The sequence below is a fragment of the Larus michahellis genome, chromosome 3 (genome assembly GCF_964199755.1).
Source record: "Larus michahellis chromosome 3, bLarMic1.1, whole genome shotgun sequence".
NCBI lineage: Eukaryota > Metazoa > Chordata > Aves > Charadriiformes > Laridae > Larus > Larus michahellis.
In genome coordinates, this window is record NC_133898.1 from 71785367 (window position 1) to 71802920 (window position 17554).

At 38.1% G+C, this 17554-nt stretch overlaps 1 protein-coding gene across 10 annotated transcripts in view; it reads right to left on the bottom strand.

Annotated features, from left to right (window-relative positions):
- LAMA2 (laminin subunit alpha 2) overlaps window positions 1-17554 on the bottom strand; it is a 376159-nt gene that overhangs the window by 154932 nt on the left and 203673 nt on the right. For all 10 annotated transcript variants that reach the window (XM_074580763.1, XM_074580762.1, XM_074580760.1 and 7 more), the window contains exons 13-16: window positions 16083-16184; window positions 14183-14394; window positions 8004-8115; window positions 3787-3900 (exon numbers count right to left, since the gene is read on the bottom strand). In XM_074580763.1, the coding sequence (XP_074436864.1) occupies window positions 3787-3900; window positions 8004-8115; window positions 14183-14394; window positions 16083-16184 (540 nt within the window). The remainder of the gene's footprint in view (window positions 1-3786; window positions 3901-8003; window positions 8116-14182; window positions 14395-16082; window positions 16185-17554) is intronic.

Here is a 17554-nt window from a genome sequence, read left to right on the forward strand (position 1 = left end):
CTTTATGTACTGAAGTAGATGAGTTGTTAGCCCTTCTAAAGATACCACCAATACTCATGAAAAAATTGTGTTTTCTTGATATCAATTGGTTGAATTTCAGTTTGAAACTTGCTAAATGTACAGCAACGGTTCTGAGCGTCATCTAGTTTTAGCAATGTGTAAATATACTGAGATTGTTTCCTTAAAACATGCTTAAGCCTATGACGTCTTAATTTTGTGTTTGTAGGAATATTTAATTGTTTTTTTTTGTGTCACGAGTATGAAGAACGGTATGAAGAAGATCATGATGAACTGTCCCTAACCCGCTCAGTACATTATATATGCTTTCCTTCTATTCTCTTGGAAATATAGTTTGTTCCAACGCATTGATCTAGTGGTTTTGGTAAAATCAATGCCTTGTTCCACAGAGAGACTTTGTGGCCAGGAATGATTTTATGACCAAATCTTTATGCTTTCAAATTCCAGGTACTGGATCTCAAACTATTTTGAATGCATCAATTTTCCAGACGTCTTTTATCTCCAAACACCATTAAACTTCACTCAGACAACCTCTGAGTAAACAAGACTGTGGAATTTATTTTTGTCCAAAATTTTATGAACAACTCAGACCTTGTTGACCAAAGACTTTATTGCTGATGTCCTGGAGTGTGTTTTCCACCATTTCCTAGGGAGACAGCTCTCCCTGTCTTTGAAGAAACCAAATGGAAATTTTTATGCCCAGTATCACTAAACTCACACTGAAATACACTCCTGCTTAGCTGCATATGCAGCTGAGTGTATCAGTATGGAAAGAAACAGGCTGAATAGAAGGCTAGTGGCGAAAATAAAACTTTAGTCAGGGAGTATGACTGAGTCCAAGATAGTGCCTTTGGCACGCTGCTGCCCTTCCTCGGGTTATCTATCTGTCACAGAGACAACCAGGGAAACTGATAGTTCAAGCTAGTTAAAGAAAGCAGAAAGGGTAAGCCTGGGTGCCTATTTTAGCATATTCCCTGGCCGTCTAGACCAGACAATGGTATTGAGTCTTTAGGAGCATGACTATGCTCTTCTGGCATTTTCAAACTACCATAATGTCAAGATTACATGGATGATTCCCTTTCCTGGTGTTACAAATGCAAGCAGGATTTTGCAGAGGCTTTATGTAATTTTCACCTGCAGAATAACCTATACTGCATTTAGCTTGTGATCTATCATTTTGTTACTGTGTATATGAAGACGAGTGAAGACATTTTGTGGCTCCTGTGATGAACGTTGTCTAAAGCATGTGTCCACTAGTGCTGACACTGGCCTCAGTCTACATGGTATGTGCTGTTTACGCATAAAGGAATAAAATACAAAATGGATGCCACTGGGAACAGCCCACTGAGCAATTTGAGCATGCCTTAGGGGAGAAAGATCTGCTTTTTCTGGGCTTACTAATGCGAACGTAGTGTTCTGCAATGAATGAAACACCTTGAAATGTGTTTGCTTTTCACGAGGTTCAGGTTTAACCAACCTCCTAAAGCTACCGTAAATGTGAGTGTGTAACACTACAAAAGAGTAGTTCTGAATGTTAGAACTTGCCCTATGTACCAAAGCGGTTATGTATATCACAATGGTAACGAGATGATCCAGCTCTATATGGTTGCCGTGGGGATCAAAGGGCTCTGCAGGTTACTGCAAGATATGCGTTAAAATGAGCTTTTTATACAGGCCTATGTCGAAGCAGATGATTTGAGCTTTTATCATGAGTCAAAAACATATATCAGCTGCTTTTCAACTACATTTCAAAGCTAAGGAAGAGCAAAAAGAAGTATCATATCAGTAAATTAGGTGCCTAAATTGTCTGTTGTATTACTGAAAAAACACCATGAATAATAATAAGGCGGCCAAAAGGCTGTGTAAACCTCAATAGAAAGAATGCCTTTGATGTGAAACATTTCTCTTTTTCAGCATTCAGACTTCTCTCTCTTTTACTTCAAAAGGCTTATGATCCAAATTGAACAGCAGCGTTTAATAGCCTGCACAGATACTAACCAATCTAACTGCACTTACAGTGTTTTCAAAGTAAGCTGCAAGAAAATCCAGAACTGATTTTAAGCTCCCTGTGCGCCTCTTCTTTATAGGATGATCTAGTATAAGCTCAAACAGAACACATAAAACACAGAATGGCTGATAATGCATATAGATTAAAGTACATTTTCAACTGGTTATTTTCCACTTCGTCAGTGCTGTTATCTTTACACCAGCACCCTTGAAACATCGGAAGGGGGAGCTCTACTGTCTCAGTCAATAGTTCACATCAGCTGAAAAGGGCAAAAATGCTACAGTATGCAGCTATGTGCCCTTCTCTCACATCCAGGCCAGTGCTATAGACAAAAATTAAGAGGGAACTTGCGCAAGGGCTAAAACTTGAAGACACAGAAGCAAGATGTCTCAGAACTCACATCTGGCTATGCACCCCTAAGCAAAATAGTCAATGGTTATGATACACCTTAACCGGGATTCTCCCTTCCCTTTCTTTTCTGTTAATTGATTTTATCCCAAACTGATGGTGTAGACATCATAGCTGGAGGCTGCAGTCATTAATGCAATAAATTTTATCTTTGTTGAGAAGCACAAATCCGTATTACCCTACCGATAAATATTTTCATTGCATGTAAGTGAAGGATTCAAAACACGACTGTTGTCATACATATTTTTCGTCCGATGTACTTCTATAACGTATACGGTATAATTAAATTGAGAATCATTTTAAGCTTCTATTCATGAAAAAGCAATTTGAAAAATTCACTGATCAACACATTAAGGATATCTTGTTTTGCACTGCAATACAATTAAACATCTTGTATGGGCAAAACAGGAAGACCAGCGATAATTGTAAAAGTGCCAAATTATATTGAAAAAAGCCTGAATTTTCATTTTGGATTTTTCCCAGCAGCTTTTTCTTAAGGAAATAAAAGGGAACATTTAGAAACATGCACAATACAGAGTCTGCTTGAAATTCTACAGGGAAATGAGAGTATGATATCCCACTAAACTGGCACTGGCTCAAATTGTGTTTCTGCAAGACTAATGAAATGAGAAATGTTGTTTCAAGCTTCATGCCATGTCAGACAATATAAAACTAAAAATGCCCTTGAGTTAATCAGAACAGTCTATTCAGCATAATTCACCCACTCCAAAAGGCTACTGAATGGGTTGGAAACAGGGGTGTGCTGGTAGGCTTGCTATGGATAATATCACACATTTAATTGCTGAATTACGAGGTAACTACATAAAATCTCCATAGCCTATAAGAAAAAAAAAAAGTTGATTTAGCCAAAATCATATGGTTTTATTATTTTTTAAAGTACCATTTATTAAGTGTTCTTCAAGGTTTACTAGGAATTTAGATGAAGGAAGCCATTAACAATATCTCTTGTCATACTAGAACAGAATTTACAAAGTTAGCTGCTACCTATAAATTAAATACATTGCAGGAGACAGATGGGAGGGGGAGATAAATCTCACATGGAAGAATATTGATATATTTGCTGCTTTCTGCATGCCATACCTTATACTATTGATTCTATTTCAAAACATAAATCCTTTGTGAATAAAAGATTCCTTTTGTTTAACTGTAGAAGCTACCATATCTTGGTGTGAGGGGATCCTTAACTTCAGCAACAGTTCAAGATACCTTCTGTTAATTGCTGGTTTTTTTCTCCTTGAGTATTTCAAGTCTCAGAGGTCGTCAATTCAATTGCACAGGTATATGGAATTGATGTTGGCCATTTTGATCCAGTTTCCTGTAGTGGCACTTACCAGGCATTCCCCTGTGATATCATCACAGAATTCTGCATGACCAAAGCATGTACATGGTGCACAGACCCCACCAAAAATTGTGCCATTCACACGCCTGTGTCGAGGCCAGCAAAACTGCAAGAAAAAATAGATAAAAAGTTAAACTCTTGCTTGAACAGGAAAGGGAATGTGAGTTTAAAAATATTGTGAATTTGATACCTGCACATGCAAAACCAAACTTGTCAAATTAATAAAAATACCAACATTTCTCTAGAAAGTTGCTCTTCCTGGTGCTATGGCTTTGCACTGACCTTAGCCTTATTGGCAGGTGTGAGATCAGAGGAAGCCTTAACTTGATCATTCTTCTGAAATGGTAAAATAAAGCAGGGAAATGAAGAACTGAAGCATGACAGCATCAAAGCAAGAGGTACAGATTGAAAAATAGCCAGAAGGCAAAATACTGAAGGAGAGAAGAAAAACCCCAAGCAACAAACACCTCTTCTGAGAAGTTAGCTGCAAAGAGTGAATAAAATACTATTTAGTCTTTCTTGTTTGGAGTCTAACAAAAGGTAACACTGAAATATAGCATAGTCTGAAAACAAAGCCATCCTTTTATTCACAAATTGTGCTTCTTAAATATAAAGCATAGTCATTTCCCTTTAAGAAGGTGCTCTGATTTTTTTTTTATTGTCAAATTCAGATCAATATTAAATGCATGGCCAGTTTTTCCTTAGAAAAGGTGACATCGTACAACTGCGATTCATCAGCGAAAATTCAGCTATTCAATTTCTTCATAATAAGATGTCAAGCAGCAGTCTTCCTTACTATATATCTCACAAATGGTTTTACAGTTTTTGCAAAATATCTTTCCTCAATAAGACTGCTCATGTGATCCATGGATTTTGCATAATATAAAAAGTACATGACAAAGTGTTGACCTTCAAAACCAGCTGGCTAATACAAAGAAAAAGTTTCGTAATGATAGAATACTAAAAGTATCACTAAATTCAGAAAATCCCTTCCCCTTCACATACACTCTCCAAAAAGGAAGAAAATTCTCCTTTATAAAAATAAAGACAGTGTCCCTTTTTGTCTTACTCCTGCAAAACATTAAAGTAATTTATTCAAATACACGGAAAAACTTCTTTACGGTGAGGGTGACAGAGCACTGGCACAGGCTGCCCAGGGAGGTTGTGGAGTCCCCTTCTCTGGAGATTTTCAAGACCCGCCTGGATGCAGCCCTGAGGGATGTGCTTTAGGCAATCCTGCTCTAGCAGGGGAGTTGGACTAGATGATCTCTAGAGGTCCCTTCCAACTCTGAAGATTCCGTGATTCCGTGATTCCGTGATTTGAAGATGAAGTGAAATGATTATTTTTTAAAAACATTCTAAAACCTGAGACATTATCCTTATTTTTCCTTCTTCCTTCCTTCCTTCCTTATTCTAACAAAACCCATAAATAAATTAATAAAATCTAGAAAAGAAAAACAGGTTAAAAGAAATTGCCCTATTTTTTTTTCTGTGGCATGAGATGCAACTGCCTAAGCTGTTTCTGTATAAATCTATAAATCTTTTTCCTCTTTCTGAAAAAAATGATCTCATGCACAGATATACATGATATTGCACAAGATAAGGCTCCAAAAATCACTAATTCTGAGGACTTAGACATGGAATATCTACATCAATGCTTAGAACAGAACTAAAATAAAGGATTACAGATTGGGATCTTAAGAAAAGAGATGATGTAACGTTCAAACGTCAGGGAAGTTCTTGACTATCGTAGTGTTGCAAGTTAAATACAACTTCTTCCACAGTGAAAGCAAAAGAGTAGATAGAAAGGGAAGAAATCTGGTGGAGAAGAACAATTAGATGTGAAGATATTGACAAATAAAGGCCAGAAGATTCACAAGAGTAAGGCAAAGTAACTATCACAAATAAGTCCAAATGGTATTTGAATTTTAAAATTTTATCTGCATTACCTATGCTCATGCAATTCTGTGTTCATTTCTCAGATATACTAGCAGAGACATAAAAATTTCCTTTGACTAGAATCTTATAGAAAATTAACTCCAAATTTGTGTAACGGAAGAATCTTATAAGAGACAGCATATTTTAAATGGGATTGGTTATCTTCTGAAGACAGATCGTACCAAAACATTCATATTAAGAAAATAGTTAAATAATGGTTGGTTTTAGTGCTGCGGCTTCTATGCCAGGTACCACAATATCATTATGCAGGAAACAAACACATACATTAAATTAAATGAAGAAGAGAAAATAAAATGGAAAACCTGCACAAAATCAATAAAAATTGAAACTCTACTAGGTTGAAAGTGGAAAAAGCAAAGAGTTGGACAAGGCTTAAAGTATCCAGAAGAAACAAATATGGTATTCTAAAAATACCCACGTTTTCAATTTACCTTCCCAACTTTCTCAACTGCTAGTTTGCCTGCAAATCTAAAACTTCACTGTTGGATTTTTTTTTTTGCTTGTCCTTGTTAAAAAAATCACAACTGCCTTCTCAGAACACTAAAATATTTCCAATTTTTTTTCTATCAAGCACAGTTGTTCAATGTATGTCATTTGTTGAACCTCTGCTACAGAAGACTCATGAGAAATTAATTCAGTGAATAAAGGCATGGAAACTAAAACTTTGAACGGTATCATTATCATAAGATAGGCCCACTTTGTCGAGTGGTAATTCTGAGCAGTCCAAAATGCTCTGAAATTCAGTGAGGTGACCCAGGAAATATGTGCTCATGCAGAAGTCTGTCATACCTTCTTGGCCTTCAGTCTTGGGAGGAACACCAACACACACGTAGGAACTACAATATGTTTTAGTTCAATAGGTCTGCGGATAGCACTAAGCCAGGGCAGGAATCAGAGAATGTCCATGCCCACTAGTGTGCGTAGAGACTTTAAATTCGCAGTTATCTTATATGTACTTTCTATTGTGGAATAGGATCTTAAGTATATATCAAATTTCAGGGACTGTTTTGAATTGGAGAGAATATTTAGCATTGAAGGACACAATGTTGAACCGAGAACTTCAGCAACACCAAGGCAGGAATTCTACCCAAGTCCTTCAGGTTCTACAACAAAAATAGATATTGAAACATCTGCAGTCAGGGCCTCTCCAACTGCTTTCTGTGAAAACACATATATAAATCTGAAGTGAAAGGAAAAATGGACAAGTAAAAAAAAAGTGTGAAGCGCAATGACATTTCAAACAGCTTTTTTCTTCAAATAATTGAACAATGGTCAGACGCCAAAATTACTTCTCTAGCCAATCTAGGCAATATTCTTCTCCAGTTTTGGTGTTGGGGTTTTTTTTCTGTCTGTACCATTTTGGAAGTGATAGGAATATCCATTAATTCCTTCTGGCCTTCTTTCTACATTAGTTTATCTAGCCCCAGCAACAAGCAACCACATTTGGCATGAAACTAGACTCTAAGCCCTAAATATCACATAGAAGCATGGAAGATTTTAAAGAAAAAGAGAGCTGACAAGCAAATGCCTAGAGCGCCTGTGTAAATGGCATACTGTTTGTAGTTTTGTGAAGCAGAGCATCTTGGTGTTTGAAACTATTTCCTTAAAGGCAAAGGTTTTGAAGAATTTTTTTTTTGTCTTCTATTTACCCCAAGCTATGCCCACATGAGCTAGTTAATCATATGTATACTTGTATGAACACATTCTGTGTGAGCTAATGGTTTTGTGAGGAAAGCGGGTATTTTCTGAGCATAAGTGCATGTTATTATCTGTAACAGGACCAAATTAAAATGAAAAAATCCTCACAAGAACACACACACAACCCTCAAAGACTCCAGGACAAATGGCAAAGCCCTGGGAAAACAAAAAAGGAAACTCAACCACATTAACTAGCTAATTTGATCTGGCTTTGCTATGCACAGGTCAGATAACTGTCATTTTCCTTCTAATTGTCATAGTTTCATGCATTTGTAGCATCAATTGGCTGAAGAGTACAAATATTGCTTTAATTTTCATTTTATTAAGAGAAATGTCTTTTCATAACTTAGAAATCACCACAGACGTGTAAAACATCAAATACTATCAAATACAATGAGCCACCACCTAGAAATAAAGGTCACGAGACAAGCTATACCAAATTCCTAACAGGAATGGACAGCTCTTACTATTTTCTACCAACACAGAGCCAGTGGTTACTTACAACTATCACAGTGTTAGCACAATTGATCACGACTTCATCGTGACACTCACCTCACACGAGGTACCATCATACCCCGGGGGACAGTCACATAACTCCACTGCAGATGCCACCTTTCTCCCAGTTGAAGTGTGGTCAGCAGCTTCAATGCTAACGCTTCGTAGTCTGGATGTAACAGAAATGAAACAGTTAAAACAGCAAATTAGATGGAAGTATGTGTGCAGCTGGAACAGTTTGTAGTGACATTCAGTGGCTTGTTCATGTTTTCCTGTTCAAAAATAAGGAGGTTTTCATATTAATTTATTTCTTCCTAAACCACATGTCTGTAAGCTTGTTACTATTTTTGATCGTCACGTGAGGAAGACTATGGTCAGAGATACATTGATAAAAATAGATTTAAAAAGTCCCACAGCACTCTAAGAGTAGATGGAAGGCTATTCCTGACCTGCAAGCCACGAATGCCAACTTGCATTGCAGCTGTATATATAGCAAATTTGACACTAAGCTGTATCCTCAAAATTTATAAATCACTACTCCAGCTTTCTAAAATACTACATTACTAACTTTTGGTTATAGGGTGTTTTTATTTTGGAGATTTGACCTCTGAAAAAGACTTCAGTTCTGTCCAGGAGGATCTAAGTATTATGTGTATAAAGAAAAAGGTATGTACATGAAAGAAAAAGGAAATCTTCTACCATATACCTCAGTTTCACCAATGACAGAGAAGACAGACTTAGAGAATTTTCTGTTCCAGGCACAATTGCCCTTAAAAAATAGACATGGGCTAAACACCCATTCTTTAGTCAAACATGGAACATGATTTTTGTTTAAAAAAACATGGAAGTGTGATGAGAGAGACAACAAAATTCTTTCGATAATCTTACATGTAATATGTGAAACAGAGGTAGCTTACCTAACAGTATCCATTTGGGGAAAGAAATCGGAATTTGGGGATTTAATTCTTATGAGAATTCAGAAGGAACATCAGGGCATTATAGAGGCTCAATGACTTCTATTTTCACCCAGCAATCTTAACAGAGCGTTTGGTTACTAGAGCTACCTGGAAAGCTTCTTTTGAAGTCTTTTTCATCAGAAAATACCTTTCTATCATGACATGCATTTTGTTAAAAAATAATTCATTTTCTTTGGAAAACGTAAGACAAACTTTTTTTCCTCCATACTAAGGCATTTATCTTTTGGCTGCCAAAAAATCCTGAAAATTGTTTCGATGACCTTGGATCAGAAAACATCCAAGAAAAATATTATGTTGTTACTGCAGCAGTTGGAGGAAAGGTTAAGACAGGATATTTTCCCACTCAATTTTATGACTACTCTCAATAAGACAGACATGAAAGGTAAGGGGGAAAAAGGGAAGATTTCTGAAATTAGAATGGGAGCTTCAGAAAAACAGAAATTTTACCATCACTAAGGATATAGCTGGACTTGGGGTCTACTATTGCGGATTATGCAATAGTGTAATAGAAACTGGAATTTAATTTGGTGATACCAGAACCTCCGAAAAGGTTCTTGAAACTACTTTATGAGACTTATGCGTGTTCCTATCCAGATGTTCAGTAGGATCTCTCTCACTTTTCAATATTTCCCCCTTCGCTCCATTGATGCATGCTTATTTTGCAATCATCCTTTTGAGTTTTCCTTACAATAAGATAACCAGTCTCTAGGGTATTATATATCAAATGGTGATGACTTTAACAGTAAGAAATCTAACAATTTAAGGAGAAAAATCTGTAAAGATTCTTATTAAAGAAACAAATTACTAGTAAAAGGCCAAGTTTTATTTATCCCTTGAACTACAGCTAGTTTCCTCCCAGCACAGATCTTGGAACAAAGGGAAGCAGTTACACACAGAAACAATCTGCCCAGTATTATCCCACATTTGTATTCACTGAATTGTTCCAATTTTCATTACATTCTGCTATTTGCTAAATGGGATTTTAATGTGTTTAACAGTTTTTAGCATTAACAGTTACTCATTGAAGAAAGCGACAGTGATTTTTTTTTTCCTCCCATTTTGATGTTGCAATTTTGATTCCTCGATGTCATTCTGCATTCATTAAAATACATAATGCTGGCAGTAATGGGGCACTGGATCTTGGAGATGCATGAACAATTTGAGATTCAACATCGAGACCAAATATTTAAGCTGACTGTTACTGTCAGCAGGCAACTGTTGGCTTCTAAAAACAAACAAGATTAAAAGGGAAGGGGACGTTTCAGGCAGTATCAGCATAGTTTACTGTCTGCTATGCGAGGCATCTGAATCACATCAGCTACACAAGGCACACTAAGTACTGACCCAATCATTGCTTATTTGTCTTGAAACTAATTCTGCATATGGAAGAAAACCCTTTGCCTTTCCTTCTCTCTTTCTCCTTGCATCAAGCACTGATTGATGGTTGCAAGCAATCCATTGTCTTTAGTACCACAATTTCCAATGCCCATCTGAGTGTCTACAATATTTACCATCACTGGCCACTCTTAATATTAAAAATGAAGAAACAGTGCTACTAAACTGTCTTTGAAGCACAAGCTAACACTATTAGATTAAACAAAATTATAGAAGAGAGCTTTCTTTTCCTGGCCTGTTGCTTCTACCACAGATGGACTTAACTGCAACAGTTTGGAAGACCTCTCATGTCAGAGCAGGATCTTGATTAATACGCAGATAGATTGCTGCATTTCTGTGTTCTCATTTTTTATCCTACTTGATCAACTAAATGAAAGCCCACTCATTTGGGCTTCCTAATTATGCCATAGAGCATTAGCAATGTTCAAAGCTTAAAAGACCCCCAAAATGTTCTCAAAACCGTGCTTGAGTCAAACTCACCATTACTGCATTAATATTGCTTAGTAACTACTTGAAAATGCTACTGAATAACTAATGTTTCTAGTAGGTTAAACTAAACAAGGGTAAAAATAGTGTTTAAGTTAAAGCTCTTGCTAACTGGAGAGAACTCCACTGAATTTTAAAATCTTTTTCTACATGACTGCAAGAAAGTTGCTTAATCTTACAATGCCTCCATTCTGGTCTCTTCTCAAGCATAGATTATAATAGCACCCTTGGAAATCCTTACACATGTAGTGTCATTATCCATTTTGAAAACTTTCAATATTTAAATGAACAGGTTGCTTAATATAGCAATCTCTAATTAGTATGTTGCATAATTCTGCTGATGCTTTGAGGCAGAAATTGTCATTCATGAAGGACCTAATAATACTGTAATATTTCTGTCTCTCTGCCAGACCCTCTTTACTCTCTCAGAGGAATATCCATCTGTCCCCCACACATACCTGTTTAAAAGATAATACAAAACTCTTAGTTCAAATCTATTTATCTACTAAGGCTTAGCTCTACTTTTTTTTTTTTTGGCAAAAATGTCTTCCTTTGGAGCCCATCAACAGAAGTCCTTAATCAGACTAAGATATCACAAAGAATATCGTCTTCATTGGGACTGGACATTTTCCCTGTAGTACTAAAGGGGCAGAATACTGAGAAAAGAGTTGCTTTGCATGATCATAGAGTTATGAGCAGAACTTTGCACCTAATAAGTTTTAGCATGAGTGAAAGTCAAAGAGAATATAAAAAAGTCAGAACTGAGGCATATCCTGAAAAACAGCAATATGCCTCCAACAACAGATCATAAACTGGGCTGGATGACAGTAGATGCTGTTGCTGCTACATCACGTGATTGTGAGCACGCACTGTTCTGAGAAGATTAACTACGCTCAGTAAATCCCACCCTGATGGGTGAAACTACAATTCCTCCAATTAAATCAAAGATGAAAAATCCAATTCAGTTAATTGTGACTGGAATTTCACACCCTCTCTTCTGTCACACTAAACTGCAATGAGCACCCTGACAGCACTCAATAAAACGTGTTTCGTTTGGAGCAAACTATTTTCAGACACTTCTGGACATGCTGATGGTCATCACAGCGATACAGTAACCATTGCATTCTTATCTGGTTAGAGACATCATAGGGACACCCAGAGATGTACCAGTAATATAAAACCATTTCTAGAAAAAAAAGGTACTCTTCAAAACTACTTCAGTCCCTTCCCCTAACTCCCTTTTAAATCACTGTCTTTAAGGGACCAACCTTCCTAATTGTAACGTCACTGCATCAAGAAGATGGTGCCTACTAACCTGCAAAGCACAAATGGAATTTTTGTGCCAGAGCTCTTCTTGAAGAATATTTCCAAGAGACGTTTTTGGAAAGTTATCTACAACATGCCACTAAAATGTTCCAAAGGCTGAATATGAATAAAACTACAGAACAGTGAGGGCCCAGACATGACCAAATGGCTAAAGCAGCAATCTGGGATGCAGGCAGTGATGCATAGTCTACCAAACGTGCCACTGACAGGTCTGCCACTTCTTACTTAGAAGGCATGAACTATAGACTGCACCAGTTCTACATGTGTGCATGTGTGTGCTGACCAGAGCTCTATGTTGTTGCCCAGAGGGCACCTGATCAATCCCAGCAGAGGCAAGATGGAGCCAGTACATGTCCAGCAATGCACTTTCTTCACAGATTTTAACTGCTTAGACAAAATGCGTTTTGTAGGAAAGCCTCCCCTTCTCACTCGAGTTCAAGTGTCAGTACACAAATGTATGTAAACTACTGATAGCTGAAATTTGCGTTTCCCATAATATTTAGTAAGTATTACATATCTCCTTTAAAACAGCATAGCATAAAACCCCCTATTGTTCATCCCAAAACTGTTCCTGCACTCCTTTAGTTTGAAAAATTCTGACTACATTTTTTTTCATTTTATTTGAATGGGAAGGGAGTGGAGGAACAGCATGCACCGAGCTCCCACTAGTCTCAGCTGTAAGCTGTGGATTAACAGCTTCTCATGGTCTGCTCATAGTGCATAAGAGATGAACTCTGTCCTGGTGGTTTGACTCTCCTCTGACACCAGGATGGGCAGGCGATGGGCCATGAAAGGTTTTTAAACTGGATGCAAGGAAATGCCAGATTGATGACCAAGTGAGCAGATAAGGGAACAGTATGGCTTAAACTCAAGCTAGTTATGATTCATAAACTTATTTACAGGGAGGTAATACATACTAATTAACCATAGAAAGAGATTGAAGAAACATGAATTTTACGGGGAAAAATGTACGCTGCCAAAGCTCAAATCAGAAAACTGTATGCTGTTGACACAACCTGCCTTTCAATTTAGGATGTATTTTAATTACCTAAGTATTCAAATGATGCTTGGATGGCTTAAGAAATTTCACAGTAGCAAAAACTGTATCTATGCTCTCAGCAAACAATCACTAATGCGCTATCAGCTCCCTCCATTCCAAATTGGCTTATGTGGCTGAATCAAGTGATGTGTAGGTTAGAGAACATTTCGGGTTTCATGCCTTGTGAGTAGAAAACTACTAGGCAATCAATTCCATTGCACATTTCAAAAATATTATTTATGCCACCTAACTATCAACGTATAGACAGAGTGCAATCATACACTATCAGAAGACAGGCTGTCTTCTAGCCCACCTGGAGTATTTGCTCATGCACTTATGAAAATTTTAAATGCAAGATGAGCTTTACAGGTTCAACCACACTGCAGCCACTGAGACAGAACTACTGTCATCTCATATAACATGTCTTTCATTTTGTCAGAAGACTCAGAAGAGTTCACATGAAATCAGTGGTTTTAAGCAGTCCAGAGAGCAACCTGACAGAAATCAAGGTAAAGGCTTTGGGATTAGCCTTTTCTGTGTGTGGTACTGATTAAAAACATAGAAAACTCCCCTCAAGCCGCTTTTCCATCTTAGAGACTTAGGATATTATTCTCTGGTCCACTGTTAATGTGGCTCTGTACGCTCATTAAATGGGGAAAACAATACATAAGAAATATGTCGTCTCTTACTTCCACGTGTCATTACTGCAGTCCATGATTGACCATATACATGGGAATTACAGTGTTCACAAAATATACGTATATATAGAACCGTCATTCATGCGTTAATAGTCCATGTGATTTCATTTTCTTACAAGGCTGTTTGTTATCTCTCCTCCTCCTGCCTAGCCAAAATGAAAAAAAAAAACTAACTAATGTTTGAAAGTCTAAATGAATGCTATAGATTTCATGATAATAAATTAGTGTGTTTTAAATTACATCAGCTTAATTCTATGAAGATACAAGTATTTTGAGACTCTGCCTGCAGCAGAAGGACACGTTTCCCACATTCACCTGTAGATGGCATTCATCCCATAGCTGTATGTGGCTCTTATGAGGATCCTCTTTACATTTGCAAGGATAGTCATGAACTCCCTCCTGCTGACAGGAACATCAGTGCCATGCACGGAGAAAGATTCTGGTTTCAGCAAAATTTCTTCAGTGTGCTCTTCAGAAGGCTGCAGGTGAAACCCCTCTTTTGGAGTGCTGATTCTCAAGTCACCTCCCTGGATAGAGCCGTGAGAGAGATACATTTAAATTTTAAAAAAGTCAGGAAAGAAGCTCTATCTGTAGCCACCTGGGGTATAGGATTTATTGAATAATATATTTTACAAGAATAATAAATATCAGGAATAACATTTACCTTCATAACCCTGAAATGGGCTTGCCTGGTACACTTGAAAGTCAGCGCAAAAGAAAGTTTAGGTTATTCAGATAAAACCTAGTGTCATGGCTTTGCATAGGCAAGAGAAAATTCATACAATGCTAAGCTGCACAAAAACAGGTCTGCTGAAAAAAATGTGAAAGTGTTACCTCAAACAAACAATTATTTTATTTCATAGAATCATAGGATGGTTAGAATTGGAAGGGACCTTAAAGATCATCTAGTTCCAACCCCCCTGCCATGGGCAGGGACACCTCCCACTAGACCACTTTGCTCAAAGCCCCGTCCCACCTGGCCTTGAACACTTCCAGGGATGGGGCATCCACAGCTTCTCTGGGAAACCTGTTCCCGTGCCTCATCACCCTCCCAGTAAAGAATTTCTTCCTAATATCTAAATCTACCCTCTTTCAATTTAAAAGTGTTACCCCTTGTCCTGTTGCGACACTCCTTGATAAAGAGTCCCTCCCTATATTTCTGGTAGGCCCCCTTTAAGTACTGAAAGGATGCTTATAAGGTCTCCCTGGAGCCTTCTCTTCTCCAGGCTGAACAACTCCAACTCTCTCAGACTGCCTGTCTTCACAGGAGAGGTGCTCCAGCCCTCTGATCATCTTCCTGGACCTCCTCTGGACTCGCTCCAACAGGTCCATGTTATGTTGGGGGCCCCGGAGCTGGACACAGTACTCCAGGTGGGGTCTCACCAGAGAGGAGCAGAGAGGCACAATCACCTTCCTCAACCTGCTGGACACGCTTCTTTTAATGTAGCCCAAGATCTGATTGGCTTTCTGGGCTGCAAGTGCATATTGCTGGCTCATGTTGAGCTTCTTCTCATCCACCAACACCCCCAAGTCCCTCTCCTTGGGGCTGCTCTCAGTCCACTCTCTGCCTAGCCTATATTTATGCTTCAGATTACCCCAGCCCATGTGCAGGACATTGCACTTGGCCTTGTTGAGCTTCATGAGGTTTGCACAGGCCCACCTCTCACACCAGTTCAGGTCCCTCTGCATGGCATCCCTTCCCTTCAGCCTGGCAACTACACAACACAGCTTGGTGTCATCGGCAAACTTGCTGAGGGTGCACTCAATCCAACTGTCCATGTAACCAACAAAGATCTTAAACAGCACTGGTCCCAATACCAACCCCTGAGGAACGCCACTCATCACTGCTCATCCCTTGGACGTTGAGCCGTTGACCGCAACTCTTTGAGTGCAGCCATCTAGACAATTCCTTATCCACCAAGTGGTCCATCCATCAAATCCATGTCTCTCCAATTTAGAGACAAGCATTCGTTATTCCTGATGAACAGGAAGAAGATAGTTTTGTAAGTTACTGCAATATTACTAGAGGCTCCTTGAGATACTGAAGATTTTATTTCTCTAAAGTGTGTCCATTTTCTGATACTATAAATTAGCTGAAGGTATGTGCACCTTGCTGTTTTGTGTCCTCAACCACTAGACTTCATGCTGAACATCTGAAGAAGTAGGCAATTTTCTTTTTTTTTTTTGTTGGTGGCTGAAAATACAATCCCTTTACCTCTATGATGACATCAGATTGAACCATCAATTGAACTGTCTCTTCTTTCTCTGTGAAGTCATAGGAGACTGTAAATTTGAGATGTCCTCCAGCTGCTGCTACCTGGGGAGAAAAAAGACAGGAAAAATGCAATTAAATGAAAGAAAACAGGCCTTAACCGTTTGGGGGCAGTTTTCTCCAGTGTCAGTATTTCCCAAGAACAGACTTCTAGTTTTGCAAAACCATATGCAGATACCTGGAGATTACAACTCTATGGACCATTCCTGCTTGCTCAACTATCTAGAAATCACACTTAGTCATTTTTCTTCTATGCCTGTTGAAGGCTGCAAATTCTTTAAACACATGGACTAACAAAGTAATCAGAAACAGATCTGAAACCTAAGCAAGTTTCCACTTGATACTGGCATTAGGTTTTTAGTGTATTTCAGTTATATGGTCCTCATTCAGGCTGCGCCTCTACATCAGCAGCCTTAGCGGTCTTTAGAAGATTCAATAACTTCAATTTTGTTGATGGGGAAAACTACCAAAAAAGAAAAAAGCCTAGTGATGGTTTTTTTTAGAATGAGCTTTATTTAGGAAATAACCTAAAAATAAAGTAAGAATTTTCTGTCATAGAATCAAATAAATTTACTTTAAATGAATGCTCCAGTCCTTTCTCTGTTTGACTAAGCCTTCAATGTGAGAAGTCAATAACCAGACCCTCATGTCATAGCAATATACGTTTTTTGCCCCAAAACTACGGCACTGACACTAGCTTTTCCATGAAAAAATGGAAAACGTAGATTAATTTTAGGATGCAAATCAAAAGCTGCAGACTTGAATGACAGAGTTCAGTACAAAACCAGTGCTTTTTTGTTAATGGTTTGGAAGAAGCCTAAGTAAATCAGAGGTTGCAAGAGCTACATTTTGGGTTTTAAATGCATCTGCCTCATACTTCAGTGAAATGTGAGCCCCCTCTCAGAGACTATTCAAATCACAGGAATCCTTTTGCCCTTCCAGTGCGTACTGCTGACCACAGAGTAAACTCATGAGTCTTCTATAAAGAGAATAATCTGGTTATTCTCAAGGACATAACGTACCATCTCTTGTTCATCATACTAGATGGTTTTGCACACAGTAACAGAAAGCAGTGAAAGTCATCCACTTCATTTTTTTAAGATGCATCTAATTTAAGGGGAGAAAAAAGTCCCATTATTTAAGGCACGGAAATCAACTGATTTTGAAGGTATCCATGAAGGTATAAAAATCCATAAACTGCATCTAAGGCTGTACAGCTAATTGGTAGGTTAAAGCCAGAAAATTCACTCCAATTCGTAACCCAAAGCTTGGATCATAGAATCACAGAATCATAGAATGTCTCAAGTTGGAAGGGACCCATAAGGATCACTGAGTCCAACTCCCTGCTCCTGGCAGGACCACCTAAAACTAAACCATATGACTAAGAGCATTTTCCGGATGCTCCTTGAACTCTG